This window comes from Zalophus californianus, chromosome 9 (genome assembly GCF_009762305.2).
Source record: "Zalophus californianus isolate mZalCal1 chromosome 9, mZalCal1.pri.v2, whole genome shotgun sequence".
NCBI classification, from domain to species: Eukaryota; Metazoa; Chordata; class Mammalia; order Carnivora; family Otariidae; genus Zalophus; species Zalophus californianus.
Genome location: NC_045603.1, coordinates 84,474,218 through 84,500,185, shown reverse-complemented (window position 1 = coordinate 84,500,185; position 25,968 = coordinate 84,474,218). Strand labels below are relative to the sequence as shown.

General features: G+C 37.2%; 1 protein-coding gene across 8 annotated transcripts in view; it reads right to left on the bottom strand.

The window, feature by feature from the left end:
* Positions 1-25,968, bottom strand: part of ABCC9 (ATP binding cassette subfamily C member 9) — a 138,092-nt gene that overhangs the window by 23,523 nt on the left and 88,601 nt on the right. For all 8 annotated transcript variants that reach the window (XM_027594393.2, XM_027594391.2, XM_027594395.2 and 5 more), the window contains 9 exons: positions 23,944-24,081; positions 23,671-23,796; positions 19,361-19,457; positions 16,792-17,021; positions 15,963-16,111; positions 15,679-15,748; positions 13,471-13,628; positions 9,515-9,607; positions 4,991-5,093 (listed from right to left, as the gene is read on the bottom strand). In XM_027594393.2, coding sequence (XP_027450194.1) covers positions 4,991-5,093; positions 9,515-9,607; positions 13,471-13,628; positions 15,679-15,748; positions 15,963-16,111; positions 16,792-17,021; positions 19,361-19,457; positions 23,671-23,796; positions 23,944-24,081 — 1,164 coding nt within the window. The remainder of the gene's footprint in view (positions 1-4,990; positions 5,094-9,514; positions 9,608-13,470; positions 13,629-15,678; positions 15,749-15,962; positions 16,112-16,791; positions 17,022-19,360; positions 19,458-23,670; positions 23,797-23,943; positions 24,082-25,968) is intronic.

Genomic DNA, 25,968 nt, shown 5'->3' with positions numbered 1-25,968 from the left:
CATTAACTTCCCTTCAAATTGTACAAGAATACAGATGTGTGGAATTGATAGATAGTAAGAGCTTGTTAGCTCCCTATTTTCACTTCCTTTACCATATTTTAAAGGATTTTATTTATTTGTCACAGAGACACACAGAGAGAGAGAGAGCGCACACACAAGCTGGGGGAGCAATAGGCAGGGGGGTAAGCAGACTCCCCACTGTGCAAGGAGCCTGAAGTGGGACTCGATCCCAGGACCCTGGGATCACGACCTGAACCAAAGGCAGTCGCTTAACCAACTGAGTCACCCAGGCATCCATCATTTCATTCACCATCAAACTTAAGTTTAATAAATACAAAGTGATTCTATAGTTATACCTTCTTTCTTTTCTCTGCAAATATGCCAACAACAAAATGGTTTCAAGGCAATAAATTAAGAAAGGAGAAGCAGCTGGTCTGAATAACCCACACAAAGGAGGAAAAGTACTTAGGGATCACTAGCAACATTCATTCTACTGCTTAGTCCTTACACATCCTAACCAATCAACTCAATGAAAACACACCTGTGGTCAAAAGGATACAATGGAATAAAAGATTCAACTTAGGAAACAGAAGCTACTGCATATGGGAATTGCCAGTTCTCAAAGAGGGCTCCACATCCGGACACTGTATCTGTATAATGATAAATTATAACTTCCAACGAGTTTGTGAATTCAACACTCCCCCCAGGGAGAAGCCTTTGATTTCCAAGTCAAAAGAGAGGCCTGTTCTCAGATTTCTAGTGATTCAAGGACATGTATCCATCTATAGAATTATAGTGAAAACTGTAATTTTCTATAAAACAGACTTGCAAATAGTTAAAAGTAACACAATCTCTTTCCTTACATAGCCCTCGGAAGTACCAGTCTATGGTACCACTGAGTATCTGGAAGCATATATCAGGGCCTCCCAATGACAAGGTCAGTGCACACCTGTCTGTGGTGGAGTTATGAACACACAAAAAAGCTCTGTGCTGTTTCATAAAATCGACTCTCGTGCAAGCTCACCCTGAAGGCTATTTTCACTTGATCCTGTTGATTCTAAAGACTTTTTTTTTTTTTGGCTTCCTGATGTGAATTTTCTTTTATCCTTTCACCACACAGCAAGACAAAGCCTTGGAAAGACAGCCTTTAGATAGAGTTACACAATTTTCGCAAATGGAAACACCAATGCCAAAGAACTGGAACTGTTTAGTGCAGAGGGCTGAAGAGAAAACGCCGTGCTGAACAAAAGAACGTAAGCAGCATTCAAAGGTTAGGCTGCAGCGACACACTGCACACAACTGTGGTCCACTTCACTTGGCACCCAGAGGAAAAACACTCCCCTCTCTGCCAAAGCAAGCCGGGTGGTCACAGTCTAGCTCCTTTCCCACCAGCCAAATTATTTTATTCTTTTAGACTCTTGTCCTTTTTTGATGTGAGTGTATTGTGACCTTTATTTTTTTCCTAATTTGGAGTGAATATGAAGTGACTATGGTGGGTAGGGCTATATCTTCCATAGGGAAAGCTGTTTACTAAGAGAAAGGGAATAACTTGTGATTGTCTTAGCTCTTTCTTAACTTGACCAGGAAAAGAAACGAGAGCGATATATTTAAAATAAATTAGAAAATAAACAAAAATTGGATGGGGCTCCTGGATATTCCGGAATCCCACAAGAGGTGTTTTTCTCGGGTTCTTCTTCCTTCCTTCTCCTTGAGATTTTCTGTCCAGGGAATTCAGTGGAAGTGAAAAATAGGCACAGAAAGCTATGATACGTTTTCTCCTCTTTCTCTTCATGAAGGTGATGAGTCCATGAATTAGAGTTGGTGAAATCCCCAGATCTGCCTCAGGAAATCCTGCTTGCTTCTTCTGATTTATGCCCAATGCCTCAACCTTCCTTGTACCATTTTAGTTGTGTTTCTGCTCTGGAAACTCTAAGAAAATTTGTTATAAGCAAATATTTTTGCTAACTGAGGAATACGGCAAAGAATAGAGAAAGGAGAGGTTGTGTTGATACTGTGGGTAAGTAAGATCAATACAGACTCACTGGACCAAATAGAAGTTTTCATTACTTATTTTTCTAATGACTTACAAGGCAGAATATGTCCAGCTGTGGGGGTCAGAGAACAGTTCACACCCTAGTCTCCAAGGTCCTGTATCTCAACATTCATGTTCCTGACACAAGATCCATTTATTTCAAACTGAAATTGTGTCTCCAGTGATGTGGTTGTGTCCACAGGATCACAGTAGTAAGGAGGTCATTTATATGTGTAATTGGGAGAAAGGTTATTTCCTCATAGGAGTTATTGAGTTAACTTATTCAATACTCTTACTGTAGTATATGTTCTTGAATTACACACTTATATTCGAATAAAGATTATGATATTCACACATTCTAAATAATATCCTGGTTCTAATGAACACTCTCAAAATACTCAGGAGAAAGAGAGTGAATCTGACTAGTTTTAAGTTGGATCACTGGGATTGTCTAGAGGGGTGTGTGTGCATGTATGCGTGTGTGTGTGTGTGTGTGTGTATGCATACCCACATAAACTTACTGACACACACAATTAGGGAAAGGAGACAAATCATACACATACAAGACTTTGGACCTTGATTTCTGTCATCAGAGATGCCTGGAATTTTGCAATAAATCAACAAGTTCCTTACCAAAACTTACCTTTACCCATCAGAAACAGAAGCAAAAGATTCCTTTTTTTTTTTTTTTTTGACATCAGTTTTTAAGGGAGAGCTCTGGTAATGAGACTAGACAGAAATTCTTGGAAGGATCATAATACATAGCAAACAAACACAAGACACACTAACAAATGTATTATCAAGGAACAGAATGGATGGCAGAACCTGCCCTTTCTGTTTCAAACATCAGTATTTTCTTTAGGTCTCTACAGCTGGAACTAGAATGTTTTCACATTTGGGTTGGTCCGCCGCCTTTTCACATGGGGGTTAAAGTAATGAGCTGTGAGTCAAACTGAACCAAGCCATTCTGAATCTGGCCACTCTTCCTCTTTAATTTCTCCTGACCTCTCCTTTCTTGGCAGTCTGAAGGCTCTAATATCTTGTCTTTTGGCTATGAGAGCAGAACATATGGTTTGCTTGAAGATTCTTGTTAAACACTTGTCCATTAACCTGACAGTAGGAAGTGCTAAAGAGCAGTAACAGGAGTCAAGTCGGACATTCACCTCAAGTCCAAAGCAAACACTCTTGCCCCCTAAAAAAAACCTGCTTGATGTCCAAGTTAAGAAAAATCAAATAACAAATGTAACCACTGACATTTTCTCTTATGATTGGGGGACATTCTTTCACTAAGCTACTGCGTGATTAATTCTGTTTTTCAGAAAAGATTGGGTTTTTTTTCTTCCTTAGAGAAAACAAATTTAAACAAACAAATAGAAGCTTAAAACAAGGAATTAGGGTCTGGATAGGATCTAGGAATAATGTCTTAGTTTTGTTATAAATCCCAAGCAACACTTCGTCCGGCTTTATGCTATCTATAGGTAATTCAGGAGACATTTTGCCCTGCCCCCACAGCTACCTGGAAGGAATTTCTTATCAACAACCAATGTTTCTACCTAAAATTTGTAAAATATAATTGTGTTATGTCACTGAATAATTTCTACATTATAACTAATATAGTGGAAGAGAATCTCTGTAAGCCAGTGGGAAATCATTACAAGTAAAGCTCAGAGGGGGTCCAAGAATTCATATCCACCTGTATCCATCCATCAACAACTCAGCTTATAACTTGGGCTCCTTCATTTCCATCTCATCAAATTCCTTTTACTATCTGCCTTCTTTGGTCTGTTGAGTTTTGAAAGCCTGAATATACTAGGGATGCTTACTTAGTAGACGTGATATCCTTATAATAGTACAGATAAACTTCCTTTTCCTTTTGACAAATGGATAGATAATTATTTTATTTTTTATTTTATGTTTTTAAAGATTTTTATTTATTTGATGGAGAGAGAGCACAAGCGGGGTGAGGAGTGGAGGCAGAGGGACAGGGAGAAACAGACTCCCCACTGAAGCAGAGAGCCTGATGCAGGGCTCCATCCCAGCACCCCAAGATCATGACCTGAGCTGAAGGTAGGTGCTTAACCAACTGAGCCACCCAGGCTCCCCGACAGATAATTATTTTTTTTAAAAGATTACAGACAACTCATCATTACCACCAAAGTAGCTTATTTATAGTGCAGATTATGTAGACCGGTCTGCAAACTACATTTCCTTCCTTCCTGGAACTTGTGTCCCATCCATCTCCTCGTTCATACTCCAGCTGGTTGGCTTATGAACCACTTACCACAGCAGGTGCTGTTTCCATTCACTTATTTATTCATCCATTCATTCAAAAGACATTTGTTGAGTGCACCTGCGAATCAGTGAACTAGGGGACTTATGTTATTATTTTTCATCCTAATAACCCCATGAAGTACATATTCTTATTCCTATTTTACAGATGAGGAATGGACTCAAATTAATTAACTTGCTAGATCAAGTCTGTATGATGCCAAAGCATCCTCCTTTATAAGGGACAGAAGAAGGCAACAGATGATTAATTGCAGTTTTTTATGTTTTGTGCTAACGTGATCCTCCACTGGCTTAAAACATAGAAAGTCACCACCTCTTCCAGGCCTGTTCTGCTCAGTGAAGGAAACGAGTACATCTGTTCACTTGTCAAATTTGCTCTTTTGAAAAAAAATTGTTATACAAACATTTGCCATTCCATTAACTTACGTAATCTAGAGACTAATGAACACAAAATGAATTTTTGCTTTTTGGGCTATTTGTCTTGTCATTAGCTAAAGCATTATGACAAATTTCACCTGTAACATAAACAAACCTGAGCTATTTTAACGTCCGGAAAAAGCGAAGTTAGCGTGAATCTCGGTGCAAGACTAATTTTTACAACTGTCTCCCTCTTTGCATCAGCCTTTGCATCAGTTTAGTTTCCATTTCGAAATCATGAAATGAACGTACCGTTCTGACCTCCAGCCATCTGTTGGCTGCTGAGAGAAATAAGTAGGCAATGTTGTTTGTGTCCGTCAGTTCCAGCATACGTTGCTTAAATCTGGTTTCATGCCTGGAGAGAACAAAAATATTATCATGCTAGCCACACAACGGGAAAAATAATAAGAAACGGTCACACTTACTACTACACTATTTACTCAACACAGTGACAAATGGATGGGATGGAATGACTGGTAAATGGATTCCTACTTCAAAATAAAGGCCAGCTGCTACTGCTTTGCTGCACGCTTATTGGAGAGGGTGTGGTCTGGGGTTTCTTCCTTTCTCAGACCCCTGCTATGAAAAGGAAGCTTTCTAATGACAAATTCCTATTAAGGATCACTTCATAAATTTCCACATAATTTTTCGGCCACAAAAACAAGGCAAGGCCTATGTTGCAAGGGCCTTACAAAAACCAGAGTAAGTTGTACAGAAATACAATATGCTCTACCTACATTTTATTGCACTTTTTACTTTTCCAAATAACACAGTTAGAGGTGGGTGGGAGGTGCTGGACGAGGACCAGGGAAGACAGGAAATGATGCATGTGTTACAGGCAAATATATACTTTTAAATGTCTCCTTCTGCCGGTGTTTCTGGGAACCAAAGAAGGAAACTGAGTAGAAAGAAGTAGAGGATGGGGGTCCTTGGAGGCAGCAGATGTTCTTGTTAGATGAGAAATCTTATGCTCAAGGTTCTAAAATATTTGTAAGGATGGTCACTGCACAAAAGGAACCCTCAGTCTATGGTACTTACAGGATTTTATGACAAATACAGTTTAGATATCGATCCCTGGCTAAATTAAATTCATTCTTGGAAATCAACATCATCAGACCGATTACCCTCTGGGTAATCCGTATTATAAATGAAACTTCTAATAAGAATCTTATCCATCTGATCATGTGAACTACTTTCTCACAGAACTTATGCTCCATGGTGATAAATCTTTCTAAATAACAAAAATAGTCTCTTTTCATTTTTCAGTTATTTTCTCTGAATAACAGAAACAATGGAAAGCTGGATAATATAATCAAAATAACTGGTTGGAAGGTTGGAAGAAATGCCAAATCAAAATGTGGTCTATTCACTCTCTGGCTGTGGCTGTTCTTATACGGACCACTTGTCTGTGCATTACATTCCTAAGGAATAGCCAAGTTTCATTTGACAGTCCAGCAATGATTCCTGTTTGATAAAAGACTGCCCCAAGTTTCCCCAAATCTTCAAATCAATTTGCAAAACTTTATATTAAACCATCACTATGTCAAATGCACGAAGAAGTCCTGGGTGGGGCGTTCACTTGGCCCACGAAGCCATCCATACAGGCCAATATAAAGCAGATACTTGATATCTGTCCAATCCATCTGATCATTCCAATATGCCAAACCAGATAAATCAGATAACTGAGTCAGACAACATCTGATCTACAATAATCAAAGGATTTGGTAATCGGAGCCAAATAATTACCTCACTTTGAGTTATGAGTTTGCAGTCTTGACCTAAATGCCATGTACAGGAGGACCTACACTGAAGAGCAACACACTCGAGTGGGGCTGAGCAGTCCCAGGAACATGGCTACCTTGTCCTGGGATGGCCCCTTTAGAGATGAAGAGAGTGAATAAGGAAAAGGGAGGGTGGCCCACAGGATTAGAGGATTTTCTGCAATAGTGGATATGAACTGTAATGAGATAATATCTACGTAAGGAACCACCTTTCTGTATTTGCAGTGTTAGGGAGATTTTCGCTGTTCATTCAGAAACATTCAGTGAGCACCAACTCTATGCGAGACTCTCTCTCTATATATGTATATACATACAATACATAACCTCTGCCCTTGAGGAGCCCAGTTTTTAGGGAAGGAGATAAACACGGTGTTAACAAGCAAGGACCGTGAAACACAGAAGCTGGTTATAATGGCCCTGTGCACAAAATGCTACTTGAATATAAAGGAAGGGGGTGATTTGCACAGGGAATGAGGTGAGGATGGGGAGAGAAGGAGGATTAAGCAAAGTTTCACTGAGGACGGGGACGATGATCCGAGTGAGGTTTTAAAGGATGAGCTGAATTCTTCAGGTGAACAAGGGAGGACAAAGCATTGGAAGCAGTAGGAACAACATGAGCAAAGGCACAGAAATGAGAAAACTCATCACGTTCAGGGGCTCAAGACAAGGTTCTCTCCCTAGAGGACAGTGGTAATGCGGAGATCGGAGGTGAGGCCCATTGGACAAAGGCCACTGGGCCACATTTGGGATAAACATCAAACACTTTATTCTGACAAAGTGCTTTGTCTGCGACGCCTCTTACTCTTCATTTAGTTTTGGGATATTGTTTCAGATGCACTCTTAAAGAGTTTGTAAATGGAACTGGCAATGGTCTGAAGCAGCAGCGAGAGGGGAGGGGTGGAAATGCAGTGAACATTCTTTCTGTGTGTTTCTATTTGGCAAGAAACCTTCTGTTTTCCTAATGGAAACTTTGACACACTCAGTCTGTATCTTTTCATCCACATCCAGCTCATCTTCTGAACATTTTTAGACCTTTATTCTGTTGGACCAAAAAAAAAAAAAAAATAGGAAAGGTCACTGAAATCTCAGTCTAATTTAACTGTGATACTTTCGTGGTAAACTACTTGAGGGAGTTCACTGCCACATATGAGTACACCACGAACCCTGAATGCAGGGGAGGAAAAGCAGCCTAATCAGTAAATACTAACTTTCCAAAAGAACTGAAGACTCTGGGGACTCTGGGTAGCCTGAAAGAAAGGAAGAGATGGATGGAAAGAACATGTTTGATTCTTGACCAAAAGCACCAAATGTAAAGACTCTAGAATTTTATTCATGACAGCAGGACTGTCCCACATTTTAAAACTTCCTTTGGTTTAAAAATGCTGATATTTGTGGTACTTAATATTTACTTTAGAAATGAATGCTGGAAGATGTAAATCTGAATGAATATGATGCAGATACTTCTCCATAAAAAGTTGGGTTGTCTTTTGTTTCTTCCAGTCATAATTCAAGCCTTGAAAGTTTAACACATAGTGTTTTGTTCTTCTTACAACTACCTAGACTTTTCCTCCTGTAAAATTAGTAACAGTCATGCTAAATTCTGTCCATGTGTCTAGCGAAGAAGGTAAAAGAAAAGCCTAACCCTTGACTCATGGTCAAGTTCCTCTGTCATTCTAAATTGTTATTTCCTTCAAGACAATTTACCTGATTCTAGTCCTTATCACTCTTAGAAAATAACCTCACCTTGTTCAGGGAGAACACAGAGCAGAGGCTGTTATATGTTGAACCCATAAACGTCCTACTGTTCCATTGACCAGCTTGCCTGAATCCAGTCACTTCTTACCCCCCACCTGCCATGTTATCCTACCTATTTTCTCTGTGGTATTTATCTGGAATAGAAGTGGAAGGCGATGTCTTTGTAATCTTTAAATACCCACATCAAGAGTAGTACCTATCATATGTTCAATACTCAAATAGATTAACTTATTTGGTGAAAAATGTAATATTTAATATGGTAGACTTATGAGTACCACTGGTCATTGCTGGCTTCTATCAGGATACAAATTTGGTCTTAATATCATCATTCAATATCAATAAATAGCTTTACCATCTCCAATAAGAGGCACTCTGTTGGGAAAACACATCACTGCAGAAAGTGTGAATCTTCATGATGAAGTCTATGTAGATTTATGTAGAAATTCTGTGATACATATTGTGGCTGGTTATATCTCTATATTCTACTTTTTGACTCAAGTTTATATATATAATAATATAAATATTTCTTAGGTTAGAAAAAGCTCTAATTGAAACCACTACATATTTGCATTTAGGGTTCCAAGAAGACATACTTTAAGATGTCAATTTTCAAGATTAAATGAAATATTCATTGGTGCCACCTTCTCTTCTGAGTTTATTTGAACAGGGAAAACAGGGGCCAGATAATTTTCTGAGTGTTAAGCAAATGCTCTTGATCAAAAGCTTGAGTTCTTACTATTAACCAGTAATAACTGAAGAAAACTGATTAAATCCTAAAATAACTTGATATAGTTTTTATTTTATTTTTTAGTAATGTTTCTTTTATTATTATTATTAATATACTTATTTTAATTTGTTTATTGGGTACTTCTTTGCTAATCACCATGGTTAGTGCTTTCCATGCATTTGTCAATTAGCCCAATGACCCTAAGAAGAAAAGCTGATTTCTCCATTTCACAGATAAGGAAACTGAGGCCAGGGAATTGACAAGCCTGGTCTATATTACATAGCTAGTATCTTCCCAATATGGCGTTTCATTCTTTCTTTATTCTTGTTAAAATTTCAGAGGATTAGACCAACTCCGAACATTTATTGCCATATTTTTCTCTCTTCTAGTTTAGAACACTGCCATGCCCACACAGTGGGCATCCAAAGAATGGTAGCAATTATCAATTATTTGCAGATAGATTTGTTGATGATGTAATTGCCTAATCAGCAAAATGAAAATATGTTTGATCACCTAAATGCCCGAATGGTGGTGAGTCCTTCAGCTGTTTCTGAGAAGTGGCAAAGCAGAGGGAGCTGGGTACTATCATCAAGTTCTTGGAGATCCCTAGAACAGAGAGAAGTGCAAAATTAACTTCATATGCCTTCAGGTTCAGAGACTACTGTGTTCATCCTAAATTAGGGCTTTTACTTGTCATTGCAACTAATTTCTTCTAGAACCCAGTTAACAAAAACCTCAAACAGCTTATAATCTAAAGAGGAAGAGAAAGATGAGTACATAATGAATTTTGGTCCAGGCCAAATATATACTGTATTGTAAAAAAACTACTTGCTTTGTATAACAACTATAGTAAACTGCTATGGGGACACAAAGGAACGGATATTTAACTCATACCTAGGAGATGGATAATTTTTTTTTTTTGAGCAGGTGGAATTTAGGGCAAATCTTGAGCTTTGAGGAGGGCTTCAATAAAACAGACAAGAAGAAATGTGTTCCAGCTATGAGAACAAGAGCAAACACCGCAGACTAAAGAACCTGGCAGGTTCAGTCTGGCTGGTGCCAAGAATCCTTTGCAAGTGCCAAAGTGGGGAATGGCTGTATAAAGGAGAGGTGGGACTAGGTGGTGGAGGATCCTGGGTGGCTTGGACAAAATCACTGAAGACTAGAAATAAAATGATCAGGCTATGCTTAAGCAACATGACTTGGGAGGCTATAAAGGATGAAAAAGAGTAAGTAAGTTAGGATAGTCTACATCAGAGATTTTTTTAAAGCTCTGAATTACTGGGATGCTAGTGAGATTTAAAACAAGGGAAGCATTGTGAGATAGTCTTCCAAAAGTAGACTTCTAAACTGCAACAATCAATGAATTGTAGCAGGGTGAGTAAGAGAGAAGAGTCAAATATGGCCTTGTTCTTTCCAGCTTAGCAGTCTTGACAAATGACCATATTATTTACCAAGATGGAGGCCACAGAACAAAGGAATTTGAAGAAAAAGACAATGAGTTTGCCCTTGGCCACAATGAATTTGAATCCTTGCCTCCATGCTTCATGGAACTTTTTTTCATAGGTCCTCCAAGAAACTACATATATACGATATCCAGTGACTGTTTGGTGGACAAACCCCTGAATCATCCTTTTCATAAAGATGCACACTACTGATAAAAACATTTCCTTAAACCACATAAGCTTGCATTTCTAGAAGATAGGCTAAAAGTTATACCATATGTTTCAAAACATCCCTCTTTTTTCTTTTCAGTCTTTTTTTCTGCCATTTTTTTTAGGTTTTTGGGGTTGAGGATTTAGAGTTGCAGCATCAACATTCACCTTCCAGAGTCAACTGAATTATACTGTTACATAATCTTCAACAATTAACGTGGGTCATTCTGGGTGGCCTGTGTAGTGCCACAAACAAATGCAAATCTCTTTTGAGTTTCTACAATGGGTTTGTCCACTTCAGAAACTGCAGATGAAGAGACAGAAAGAAAGAGGGAAAAGGGAAAGAAAGAGGGGAGGAGGAAAATGAATATGAAGGAATGTGAGCAGTTTGCTACTTTAAACATAAAATTAAGTGGCTATTTGTCAATTTGACACAAGTATCAGGTGGTCACTACATTTGAGGTTTGTAATGAAGGGAAAAATTAGGAAGAAGCCTTTGTTTATAGGACTATATTTTGTGAAAGCAAAAAGGTGAGGGTATAGCTTGACCTTGTATTCTTGTAAGTAGGAAACACTTCCTTACATAGCTAACCACACATTAGGTCTTTGATTTCAGAGATTCCAAATTCAATGACATTTCCTGTCTCCACTTTCATTCCTTTGGGTGTTTACAAAACGTCTGTTAAATTGCCTGAGCTTTTCTCTATGAGTGAGTCCTACAGAGCCTCAGCATCTAGAGAAGTTTTTGTTCTTTTTTTAAGATTATTTATTTATTTACTTGACACAGAGAGAGAGAGCACAAGTAGGCAGAGCCGCAGGCAGAGGGAAAAGGAGAAGCAGACTCCCCACTGAGCAAGGAGCCCGATTGTGGGGCTCGATCCCAGGACCCTGGGATTACGACCTGAGCCGAAGGCAGAGACTTAACCGACTGAGCCACCCAGGCACCCCTAGAAGGGTTTTTTTGTCTGTGAAATTTAATGTCATGTGGTCATATTTGCTCACTTTCAAAGAATTTCAAATAAGAATGGTTGATAATCTATTATCAGTGTTAATTCTTCAAAAGTGATCATCTCCTCCATGCAGTGCCTGGGTGGCGCAGTCGGTTAAGCATCTGACACTTGGTTTCAGCTCAGGTCCTGATCTCAGGGTCCCAAGATTGAGCCTCACATGGGGCTCTGCACTCAGCGTGGAGCTGGCTTGAGATTCTCTCTCCCTCTGCCCCTTCCACTCATTCTCTCTCTAAAATAAATAAATAAATCTCTTTTAAAAAGGATCATCTTTGTATTTTAGTCACTACCAATGCTAATAACAGATTGTTCTTTCTTATAATGAACAAAATTCACAATTCCTATTATCTATTTATTTATTTGATTATTTGCAATTCCAATTTATAATGGACTAGGAATATTTGCCTGGCCTTTGCACTCAATTTGTATTGCAAAGGGGTAAAAATAGACCCAAATTGGCACATGACTGAAGTAAGACATGACTGTAATATTTAATGGTAAGAAGACAAGGATAGATTTAGAAACAACAGAAATTAATTAACTGAACGTCTTGCCCCTCCAGCAAGCAGCATTAGCAATAGTACCAGAAGAAATGAAAGAGTGAACTCATGACTAACTTCTCCCTTTTGGTCTGAGTTTGCTACAAGAAAAGCGGATGAGGTAGGGAATGAAAAAACATTCTAGATTTAATACAGATCTCTAACATTTGAAGGACCTTAAATCATAGCTGAAATGGAGAAACAACCACATTTTTTTAATTAAAAAATGTTATATGATATATTGAGAGGGTCCCAACTACAGTCTTGGATTTTCTTGTTACCTTCCCCAATTTTTCATCATCTTCCTTGCATTCAAGTCCTATTAAGTATTCTCATTTTACTGAATAAACTCAGTATTTACCTTCTTATTCCAGCACTTAATCCATGTACAAGGGTTACCTTATCTGTTTTATTTTCCCCAGAGACTAAGTTTCTTGAGAATAGGTTCTTGTCAGGTGGATCTCTTCACCTGCCACATGGCTTACACAATTATTTTCAACACAGAATGCTTACTGAGTGTTTGTTGCAATAAGATGCTTATTGCAATGATATAAAATTTACTGTAATATTTATAGAAAGCCTTCAAACTAAAGTGGAAATTTTAAAACAACTGGTACTACATTTCATTTAACTACAGTACATCTAGCAAATGATAAATCTTATGTTAATAGAAGAATGTAAGATTCATGGCTACTTTTATTTATATTTGGCTGGGTACTCAAATACGTGTTAAATGATCCAATCTGGAAAGTTCCAATCTCTTGGAGTTACAGCTCTTCTGTCAGACATTTCAAGATTATCTACTTTCCTAGTCATCACTCTGGCTTATCTTTTTAACCTTTTTATATTCTTCTAGATTTTTACAGAAGGCATTTTAGCATTTTACAATATTTTATCTTTTCTCCCCATTTGTGGAATAGAACAATATGAAGTCACTTACCCTTTGGAACTGTGTTTGGTTTTACAAGTTTTCTGTCAATGTCATGTTCAGAAAAAGGACAACAGAATGAAAAATTTGGCATAGTTTGTGGACTCAAAACTCAACATGTCAATCCACATGTTAATATATGCCCAGGGCTTAAACAACCAATTACAGAAACAATTATAATAGATCTCCAAATGAAATATAATACAGGTTTTTATCATGTTAAAAATAGGTTGCATTTCCAAATTCCATACCTAATCTTGAAAAACACTACAGCAAATCTGAATCACAGCAAATCAAATACATAGGCTTTTGAAAATGAATAGAACTTTGTTTTACTTACTTAGAGGCCACTCGAAAGTATTTCTGGATAAAATAAAAGGCGACCCCGAGAGGCACAAGAGCAACCAGGAACACAGGGGTGGCATAAGAAATCATGCCAATGGCAGACAGGCAGAGCAGTGTTGAGCGAGTTAGAGATTCCAAAGTTGGAGGGATGTGCTATTAAGAAGGTAGTTTGAGAGGAAAATATTTTAGCTCAAAGAAAATATTCATTACAATGCAATAAAACATTCACTTTATATTAATGTTAAGTTATATAATTAGTTACAAAAGTAGTATATGAACATTTTCATTGTAAACAAGTCTTCACTCCTTCAGGTTCACTCACTTCCCTTAGTTCAGTATTTTTACCCATCTTTCTACCTATCTATTTATCATTGGTCAGTCTGTCGGTCTGTTTATCTTGGGGATTTTACGGAAATGGTACTATAGTATAAATCTTATTTTTCCATGTGTTCTTGATTTATTTTACTGAACAAGACAGACTATAAACCTTCCCATGTTACCATATACAAATCTCTCTCTCTTTTTAATGGATATTATTAAAAACATAGTTAGCATATTATTAAAAACATACCTATTCCTCTTCTGTAAGACATTTACATTAATTTTCTGTATCTTGCTTGCTCATATTTTTGACTGGATTATTTATCTCCCTTGTTGATTTTTAGATGCTCTTTACAGATTATGGATGTTTTCCTCTTGCTTTACATATATTGCCAGATTTTCTCCCAGTTAATCTATTACATTTTAAATTTGTCTTTGATGCTTTTAGCTCAAAAGAAGTTTAAAATTTTATATAGTCATTTCCTTTGGCTTTTTTCTTTATTCAGAGTTTTGTGTCTTACTTAATTACCACCCCAAAATTCTAAAACTACTCTCCCACATTTTATTTTATAGTTTTATGTTTTTATATGGCTATCCTTATTCCATATGTATTTACTTTGTATTTTATGGATAGCTAATTGTCCCAACATCCTTCATTGAAAAAAAAAATCCTTTTTTTAACTGATTCCAGATACCACACTTATCCTGTGTTAAATCTCTCCATATGCTGGTGTTTCTGAGTTCTCCATTTTGTTCTTTTGATCTACTTGTTTTCTGTGGTCACCGGAGTATTTTATTTTTATAATGGTTTCTGTATATCTGATAGGGGAATTCTCTATATATACAGGATTTTTGGATTTCTAGGATTGTTGGATCTCTTTTCTTCTTATTAGGTTTCTCTCTATTTTTGTTTTTGTTATTATTATGAATAGAATTTATTTTTCACTTAATTTTTTAATTGGTGTAGAGAAGTTATTGAATTTTATATCATATACCTTATGCAGATACTCCTCTGAACTTTCTAGCTGGTTTTTATTGTACTAATTGTCTTGGACTTTTTAGGTGGCAACCATATCATCTTCCAAATAAGGACTGTTTTGTCTCTTCTTTTCCCATACGTATTCCTTATGAAGTGTTTTAGATGCAGTGTGACTAACCACCAAAGAAAACATCAAAATTTTTCAGTATACTTTTTAGTCAGCTGCATGCATCAAGCATTCTTTTCCTAAACTGAGGGTAATTTAGGTATTCTGAAGGTAACTCTGAAAAGTCAGAAGAGACAAGTGCTGGATTTGATGGATTCTTTTGTCCATTATCCTAAGGGTCTGTTCTTGGAGTGATCCAATTTTAGAGTTTGAGGACTTTAATTGTAAGACAAACTTCTAGAAAGGCAATGGGATCTAAAACTAAACTGGGAATCCTTGGAATATTCTCTAAAATATCACACCGTCTAAAACTTTTCTTATTAAAGAGCCAGTCTAGTTGAAGTAAAGGACATCTAAGACAGCTTGGCATTCCATCCTTTGCTTCTGGGAGACATTCTGCATCAATACTAAACTTTTAAGAATTTTGCTGTGAATGGAGAGACAACATTGATCAAAATCATTCCTTTTTATAATAAAAAATTAAATGTTAGTTTATTCTTTGCCATTTCCCTTTATTTCCTGCTCATTCTCTAAGTATCCTCTTCTACATGCACAAATTATTTCAAATTAAGCTTTTCCTTTAAGTTTTTATTCTATAAATCAGTTATGCATATAATATTGACAAGTGTGCCTATAGGTTTTAACTTTTAGACATCCTCTATTGTTAACAGGTAAATGTTATATAGTTTATACTGAAAAAAATGGTTTCTGAACTTGAAAGTAACTCAGGCACTCACCTGATCAATGATATTTGTATCAGCTGAGAAGCGATTGAGAATCAGTCCCAAGGGGGTGGTATCAAAGAATCTAGGCAATAAACAGATTGGAATGTATGATAATAGTAAACTGTCTGGAACCTGAGCACTGCTAATGGACATCTTAGAGTCGGGAAAATGAGAAGGTTCCTATTTATTTGCTCAAAGACCAAATACACTCTCTAAAATTTCACATTTCACTTAAATTTAAAGATGTATGTTTTTATGATTTTGTGTAGAAGAATAAGAAATGATTACTTTTTTACCTTATTGGTCCAAGAATTATCTTATTTAGGAGGTTGTGGTGAAGGTTTTTGGCAGCTGTGAGACCCATCCATTCTACAGTGAGAGATGTAACAAGGCAGAGAAAAATACCTGCTCCACAAAGTATGCTAAATCCAGCCACATAGTAAGTCTAAAAAGCAATCAACACCAAAAAACCCACATATGAAATTACCAGTTTTTTCTTACTAGAACACAAAATATCAAAGTCAGACAATATTTTCAACTTCATTATCTTGTATCAATTTAGAGAGTTGAAGGAGTGCAGTTTTTGGAAACTAAAGACAGTACCCCCACCATGTCCCTCCTTGTTTCATTCACTCTCTTCCAAGGTTTGCCTAAAGGCAGTTGAAGCATTAGAGTTTGTTTTCAGGTTTGAAATATTCTTGGCTTTCTATACTGTAGAGCTCATCCTTCCTATCCCTAATCTCAGAATAACCAGCTAATACATTGGCATCAGTAGTTAAAATCAATACCATCAAAACAATAACACAAAAGTCCCGTGTATATGTTACACACACACACACACACACACACACACACACACACACATCATGTGCATATACCTCTCTTGAATCCAAATCCAAACATTATCTTTAAATGTTTCTTATGATAAGTTTTAAAACACAAAAGTGATCCTAATAGATTCCATTTTGACAGGTCATTACATTTCAGGTCCTATTTTAATTCACTTACTGAATCATTACAAAAGTCCTATGACATTTGGGCTATTAATATCAAACTAAACAAACGAGTATCATGTTAATCTCAACATTTATTTCCTTGATGACTTAAAAACAGAATTCACTATACCTGATCAGCTTTTCCAGAATTGCTTATACTGTACTCCGAAGTCCATGTGGCCAGCCAGTAGTCTATGGCCACAATGACTGAATGTTTCAAAAGCTTAGAGAAAATCATCAGGAAGAGCAAGAAGAATCCTCCAGAAGTAAGGTACCGCCAGCAGGTTTTCCATGGCATTTTAGTCCTGAGCCTCATTACAGTGGACATATTATCATCCTCATCTTCCTCCTCTTCTTCCTCTGCATGTAAAATATTAGTTTAAGCTTTCCTCATCAACAAGTGGATAAAATTTGTATTATCTCATGAAAAAGCATATAAAAATCTCCCTCAGATTTATAGAACTACAAGTGTTGGTCTTAGAAATTTTAAATGCTTTAAGCTGGGAAAAACCTCATTTAAAAAATTGGTGAAAAACGAATGAATGAGTGAATGAGCAAACAATAAGCAACATCTGTGTCTGGATGAGATAATTTGCCAGTTTATTACACATCAAATTGACAGGAAGTGTAGACTAGAAGTTTACAAAGTTATCAAAAGAACTGCATTGCCAATAAAACCACAGGTCTGACTTTTAGACACATAATTTTTTGAACTCTAAATTTCTGTATTTATAAAACTTCACCAGAAGGAAATAGACTCTGAAATTTGTGGATTGCCCAAGAAGACATAATCTATGCTCTCTATGGTCCGTTTTAGATGTGGTCATGGAGGAGCATGAGCAAGAAGAAACCTTCCACACAGCAAAAGTAGAGGACAGAGGACAAGAGTCAGGGAGTTCCTCTCAGATGTTTAAACCATCTGGAAACTCCAAGATGGTTATCCTAAGAACATACTCCATAATGAAGACGGAATTTCAGCATTTCCTCACCGGCAAAATTTGATTATTTCTGCGGTCTGGTGAATGTTGTGCATTTCCCATCCTTTCCTTTTCCAAAGACCATTTTCATTGCAGTTATCCTGTTATATACTCCACTACTCTATATTGAGTAGGATGTGGGTAGCAAAGATAGATAACTTTGGTTTACAGGTTATCAGACCACAGAGATCTAAATATGGATACTATGGGAAGAATGAGCATCACCAAAGATCCTAGTATTTTGAACTGGATGCAGTAAATGAACAGGTCTCAAATAATATGTCCTTTGGTAAGTGTGGGGTCAGTGTGTGAGGACAGGATTAGAAATCTGCATGGTGAAAGTGCTAGACACTTGCAGCCTACTAACTGTCTCCCCAACATCCATTCTCTGTTTCCATATTAATTGAAATTTCAACTGGCCTACGGCTGCCCAGCTAAATACAAGATTTCATCCTTTTCCCAGTACCTAATCTGTACATGTAATGAAGTGGCCAGTGGTAAGGAGTTAGGAAAAATATGTGCAACTACTTCCCTTCTTCCCTTCCTGGTGGCTAGAAACAGACATACTGACCAGGACCAGGAATAGCAACCTAGTGGGAAATACGTAGCATATTGTGCTCTTTAATATGCATTAACATCATTTTATTCTGTAAGAAAGTAGTACTACCTTATTTTATGCCCGAGAGAATGGATTAATGCAACAAGCCCAGGGTAGAGTATCCAGCCATATATAAACCACTGGAACACTGGAGAAAGTAACTGGGCATGACTCCACTTTTAGAGTGCATTAGAAATAACTGGTTTTAAATTCTAGAAGCTGATGTCTGTTTACAGCACCAGACATTTTTAAAAATATTTTTAAATCTAAGGAATTGAAGTGCAAAATCTATTCATTCACTTGTTCATTCATTCACTCTCTCAATGAGTATTCATTGAAATACTGAATACTTATCTGAAATATAAAGGTAGCATATTTTGGTATTCTTTGCCTTGAAATTACAATTTTCTCTCTTTCTTAATTGGCTTGTAGAAATGCAGTCTTAAGCAAAAACTGTATAAGAAACATGAAGTATAGTTCATTTTTACCCTATGGACTTAAATGAGATTTATCTTACAAACTTCTTGGCAACAAATGTCAAGGCAATGTAATTATTTCATCTTATTCCTCGATTTTCCAGGAAATCTTTTTTTCTCCCCTATACCTTATTAGATCCAGAAAACTGAAACATAACAAATGGCTTTGGTGGAATTCTCTTATTCTTTGTTGCTGTAAAGTCATGAAAATTCCCTGAGGACTTACTGAACGATTCAAGTATAAATATTTCAAAATAGTATTTTCTTCATATTCCTCATTTATTGCTTATTTCTGAAGGACTGACATTTTATTAATAACTTGATATGGTCATTCTACTAGACTTTCCAATTTATATGAACAAGGGTCTAAATCTATTTACGAAACAGGGCCTTCTCCTCTCAGCCCTCTCTCTCGCACAGCACAAATACACTAAGACACACTTAGAAACCGCTCACGATGCCTGTTGATGGATTACATACACCTTTTCTTTGCTCCTATTCTTTTCATTTTCAGTATTACATATCTGGCTTAGCTCTTTTCTCCCTGCAAAGTGGCTTTTTATTCTTCACAGGCATACTTGCATCAGTAGCTAAGGTAAAGCCGTCATGTCCCACTTTGAATGTTTCAGATATAAGAAAACGATCTACCTTCATCTTCATCCTCCATTTGGGCTTTGGCCTCTCTCGAATACATGGCTCTTCGGAGGGTTTTCCTCTCCAAAGTTGTTTGGTCAGCTTCCATATCCTACAGTAAACACCATGATATCATCATTCAAGGAGCTCACAGCCCTAGGAAGGTTTTGACTTACCCATCAGTGACTCACACATACCAATCATTAGTTTATCTATACCAGACTTGAGCTCTCTGCTCTCTCTAGAGATCAACGACTCCTGTTGTAGGAGTAGTTGTGAGGCAAAGCCTGAGGTTTGTAAAGCTTCAGAGCTCAGAAATGTTGGGGCAGTAAGAAGCGAGGGCAAGTAGCAACAACACAATGGCACCAACCCCAGGAGCAGGGACACCTCCTCCAGTCTTAAAACATAATTCCACCACTGCTACTTATTTTATCTTTACATCACTTTCAGATACTCCCTGTAATTCTCTAACTAAAGATTTAACCATGTTAATAAATAATCTCCTTCAACAATGCATGCAGTTCTAGACTGGGTAGAGCACTATCACTCATCCCCTCTTATTATAAATTATTAAATCAGAATGAGTTTCCTTAGCATCTCACTAGGGTAGATGCACAAAAGAAATGGACTTCAGTAGGCAGTGAAGGAAGGTAGGTAATTTTGAAGCAAATGAAAAATGAGGGTACTTAGGTGCCTAGCAGCTTAAGAGAAAGCCCTAGGAGGGGGAAATATGCAGAAGGAGAAGGGAAACGTGCCCCAAACAAACTGTGAATTTGTCAGGGTTGTGTGCTCAAGACAGGGAGCAGGATTTCATTTTCTCCATTCCTCTGCTTCCAATACCCTAGATCCCTTGGCTTCAGAACTGGAGTGGTAGTATCAGTTCTGACACATTGTGGGTTAAATCCGCTGCTGCAGGACAGTTTGGGAAACTAAGCATAGCCTTGTTTCTATGGGGAAATGCATTCTGAGTTCCAAACAACTGACCCACAAACTTTTGGAATCCATGGTAAATTGAGGGCTTTCTGTATACGCGCGCCTGTTATATCAATAAACAAATAAACCCTTAGTGATCAGTCTCTAGGTAGTGATCGTGGTTTTTGTTGTTTCGTTTTGGCCTTATACAACATGTGTGATTTAGGAGATTTGCTAGAAGGCTCTATTGCTTCCAGATTCTTGGTTAAAAAAGAATGAAAACTAAAGTGTCTCTTGAATAGCATTTTTTTTGAGACAATTTCATATCAGCTTTTAATTTTGTCTAATGATATGAAAACTAAAGCTCGTACGTGAGATTAAATACAAAATTAAAGCTGACTCGATCCTCTGCATATAGGGTAATAAAATGAAATAACCCTGCACATTGGAAACAGCAGATTTGGTTCTTGTTCAACTCTCCCTGCTATGTGAGCAAAAGATGGAACATCTCAGATACTTAAAAAAATCTTTATTCATTTTTCTTATAAGTAAGTGCTCATATTAAGCTCATTACAGGTTAAATATTTTAAATTACATGATATTTGGCTTAAGTAAATGTGAATTTTGTCTCATTTATCTAATAAGTATTTCTTGAATGCCTGTTACAGATCAGATAAAGGTGAGGGTTGGGGCAGGAGATATCAAATGATGTTAGCTTATTTTGCTTAAAAACATCAGGAAGATAAAGGTGTCATCCAAGCTAGAATTTTTAATAATATTTAAATCAGCTCAAAGTGTTATCTCCTCTTCCTTCTTGTAGTTTTAATTGCTATCCTTGTAACATTCTTTTGTTAACACCTTAGCCTCAAATCGACAGTTGTGTCTAAAGCCCAGTGACAGGATGTTTTGTTTCACCAGCCTTCTCTGCTTACTTGATCTACTCTGGCTCTAGGTCAGCCTTTCTCAACCTTGGCACTATTGACATTTTGGTCAGATAACTCTTTGTTGTGGGGGCTGCTCTGTAAGATGTTTAGCAGCATCTCTGTCTTCTACCCACGAGAGGTTAGTAGCACCTGCCCCCCAGCTGTGACAACCAAAAATGTTTCTAAATGTGGCCAAATATCCCCTAGAAAGCAAACAAGACCCTGGTTGAGAACCAGTGCTCTTGGCAAACACCCCATCCTGCCACATAACAAAGTGAACAAGAAACTGTTTCCCCCCAGTGTGAATCTCACTGCCTTCAGATGAATTTCCAGTGCCTGCTCTTCCCTAGGTGGCAGTAACCTCCCTGCATCCCCAGGTGAGGATTCTGGACAGGTGCATTGTTCCTTCTGGCTTCTACTGGCCACTGTTCAACCTCACAATTGCATTCGCTTTGTCCACACCCTAACTTGCTCTGTATCTCCACCAGCTAATTTATAACCCTGTAATGTGTCTTTAATTATAGAGTTATGCTATCTCAAGTGATCACTTCATTTCTAAATACAACTTAATGGACTTTCTTCCTGGCTTGTTTAACAGTCAGTATTACTATAAAATCAAGCCAACAACTCTCTCTTTTTTTCCCAAATCTTCTTTCCAAAGTAAACCATAAGTGGCCCCACTCCTTAAGCTTACGTCATATTCTTTTGTCCCTGGCATCTAGGTCACTGTAAAAAATGTCATTTGGAGCCATCCCAATCAAGTTTCTCACAGTATAATTCCTAAGTGGGCATTTGCTGATGGTACCTTATAATTTTTTTGATGAATATCCTCATTTAAATGGTTCTGTGGTGTGTCCCATTCTACTTCACTTCTACTTTTACAAATATCTTTTCTTCCTTAGATAGTTTGCTTTTGAGGTCTTTGGCAAATCTACAGGAGACAGAGCAATCCTAGGGTCTGTCTGACTTTTTATCTTCCTCTCTCTATTGGAACAGAGATCTTTTTATTCTTTTATAAAAATAATGCATTTTAATTTCTTGATATTCTCAGGAATTTGCTGATACAAAAATTTCATTTTATAATGCTGAGTCCTGGCCAGGAGTACTAAATTCTGGACACTTTCTAGTCTCAAGTCAAAAAACATTTAAAAAATTTACTAATACAATTATAATTTCACCTCTCAACCACAAGTTGTTCTTTCATTGCTCTCAGTCTGGTCTCTGACTCCGTTATCACCTCATTCAATGTTATATTTATATCAGACATAACACTACACCAGATTTACACTGAATACAGACCTGGATTTAAGTCCAACTAGTACCACTTATAATATGTACTGTACAACTTAAAAGTTACTTAACCTCTCTTGGCTTCAGTTTTCTCACCTATAAAAGTGAAATCATATTTTCTTTACTTATTTCCCATATTTTCTTTGCTTTTTTCTGGGGGTTTGTGAAAATCAAATGAACTTATGTAAAAAAAGGTTTTAAACTTAAAAACTATATCAATGTAAAAATTAATTTTTATTTCCTCCTGATCACCTTCCTTCACTTCCCAGCCTTATTCCAGACATGCTTAACAACATCACTCACAGCTCACAGCTCTTCCTTCTTTCAAAATCATCTTAGATTTTGTTTCCTCCATGACCCTGTATTTGTAGGTGGTGAGTGAAAATATCCTCACATTATATATGAATAAAATAAGATACATAGAAGAAAAATTAAGATAAAATAATGATATACCATGCTTCAGCAAAGTTTAAGTTTTTTTGTTTTTTTTATTTTTTAAAGATTTTTATTTATTTATGGAGAGAGAGAGAGAATGGTAGAGAGAGAGCATGAGAGGGAAGAAGGTCAGAGGGAGAAGCAGACTCCCTGCTGAGCAGGGAGCCCAATGCAGGACTCGATCCTGGGACTCCAGGATCATGACCTGAGCCAAAGGCAGTCGCTTAACTGACTGAGCCACCTAGGCGCCCAGCAAAGTTTAAGTTTTAAACACATATAATTATAATATGGTTCAAATTAAAATCAAAATCTCCTAAAAACCTAAGAGCACTTCCTCCAAAAGATATCATTAGAATTTTATTGTTTCAAAGTAGCTTATTTATTGTTTTAAGATTTTATTTATTTATTTGAGAGAGCGAGCATGCACGAGCATGTGCAGGCGCGAGCAGGGGGAGGGACAGAGGGAGAGGGAGAAGCAAGCCTCCCACTGAGCGTACAGCCCGACGCAGGGCTCTATTTCAGGACCTCGAGATCACAACCTGAGCTGAAGTCAGGCACTTAACCTACTGAGCCACCCAGGTGCCCCAAAGTAGCCTATTTATTAATGACATATAAATATACAATTACTTTGGGTTTCAAATGAGGACCATTATATCATCAAATATTAAATGGTAATACTCCTTTAAACAAATTTTAATAATTATACAGTATATTCATTACTCTTTTAAAGTGGACTCTGAACTCTTCTGATTTATGAACAATTACCTTTTCTAATTCTTGATCTTGCCGATTCATAAGTGTTTTCCAGTGTTCATAAAGCTCAACATCTTTGGTTTGAATGTCCTTCAAAGTCCCTTCTCTTAATACACTTCCATCTTTCATGGCTATGATCTAAGGAAAGCACATATTAGCATAACTGTGACAAAAATCCTTAACTGGCCAAATGAATTATTTTATCTCAGACAGCATTTCTTAATGTCCCTATTTATTTATATGACTATAACATTAAAATTAATGAAATTTCTTTTAAACTCTTACCCAGTCAGCATGTGTTAGATACTGTAATTTGTGAGTCACAAGAACAAGTGTCCTTTTGTCATCTTGGAGAAATTTCAAAATCCCTTCCTGCATTAGGTGATCACTCAAGTGAATGTCCAGGGCAGAGAATGGATCATCCTACAACCAGTAAAATGGAGAGAAGAAACAATTTCTATATTCTTGATATGATTCAATTTCTCTAGAAAGTAGAAATATAAATAACTAAGAGTAAATTATCTCTAACATCCAATTTATAAAAAAACAGACTCTGTCTATACTTAAATTGTTGAGAAAAGGTTTTAAATTAAAAGTGAAGCTTTTATTTTCTTTCACCTTAAAAAATTATTTAAAAAGTAAATAACAATATCCCAAGTGGTTTGCATTATTATATATAAGAACTTCAAGCTCAAAAAACAACACTTCTTGACAACCTTTAACAATAGACCGAAGAAAGAATAAAACAATAATTCCAGTAGTTGAAATTTAGATAATAAAAACAGTCATAGACTCCAGATCAAGATGGCGACATAGGAGGCTCCTAAATTTCCCTCCTCCCCTGGATGCTCTGACTATGCAGTTACACACAGAGCAATTCCCTCTGAGAGAAATCCAGAAACTAGTTGAGTGACTTCTACACAGTGGAAAACTAAAAAAATACCCCATCTAAAAGATAGTAAAGGCTGAGACACATTTTCACCACAAACCTCACCCACTGCACAGCACCATACAATTGGAGGGAATCCCCAATTCCAAGCTTCTCTCTGAGAAGTGAAGGATTGGGACCATACATCTAGTGCCCAAACTTTTATGACTGCTACCCAAGGGACAGGCCCCCAAATCACTACGCTTTGAAAGCCAGTGGGGCTTACATTGATAAGTGTCACAGAAATATAGGAAACAAAAAGTAGCTGGTAATAGGCACATAAACACTTACCACATCTATCTCTCCAGGACTGAGCACAGAGGGAGCAGACAAAAAAGCCCTTTACCCCGTCTCCCTGGAAGGAGTCTGACTGCATACTTTACAAGCTGCTACCGGAGGGTCCAACTTCTAATTAGCATGAACAGTGCTGATTATGATCCTTCTTGTAGCCTGAAAGAGCTATTGGGCACTTCCTCTGTCTTTTCTTTCCATCCTACTCTAACAATAAAACCAAGTTTCCAATATCTCCCTGGAAGGCGTTTCTCACCTCTAGTGTCCCACTTGTTATGGGGGCCATTAAATGTACTGGCTCCCATCACCTCACTCTGATAGCCAACAGGGCTTGCATTCATGAGTCCCACAGGACTATAGCAAACAAAGAAGAAATTTTTAAATGGGCATAGGGGCATGCCACATGGCTATACACCCTGACTCATTGCATATAGAGCAGGCAAAAATGCTCATCTCCCAGTTTCTCCCTGGAAGGGGCTTGACTAAATATTTTCCCAGCTGCTGCCTGAAGGTCCAGCTTCTAATCAGCCCCCATTTAGGTGCTGACTGAAATACTCCCCTTTGGGACATTGATGGGTCTTAGCACACTATCAACTACTGGGAATCAGTAAGAATAAAGACAGCAGCTTGGGCAGTCACAAAGTTCTGAGAGGCAACCAAAAGCTTGGGTCAGGCTGATTGATGAGGTTCATCGCCTACAGGAGACCAGTCTGTCAAGACTGGGAGAGCTGTCTACTTTTACTAATGCACAGAAAGCAACACAGAGAGTCAAAGGAAATTAAGAAATAAGAGAACATGTTCCAAACAAAGGACCAAGATAAATCTCCAGGAATCAATCTTAACGAAATGGAAGTAAGTGATTTATTTGATACAGAGTTCAAAATGCAAGAATAAAGTGAGAATTTTAACAGAGATATAAAATATTAAAAAATACCAAACAGAACTCATAGAGCTAAGAATATAATAATTGAACTGACAATTTCAATAGAGGACTTCAACAGACAACTAGATCAAGAGGAATAAAGGATCAGTGAACTGAAAGACAGGGCAGTGGAATTAATCCAGTTAGAAGAACAAAAAGAAAAAAGAAT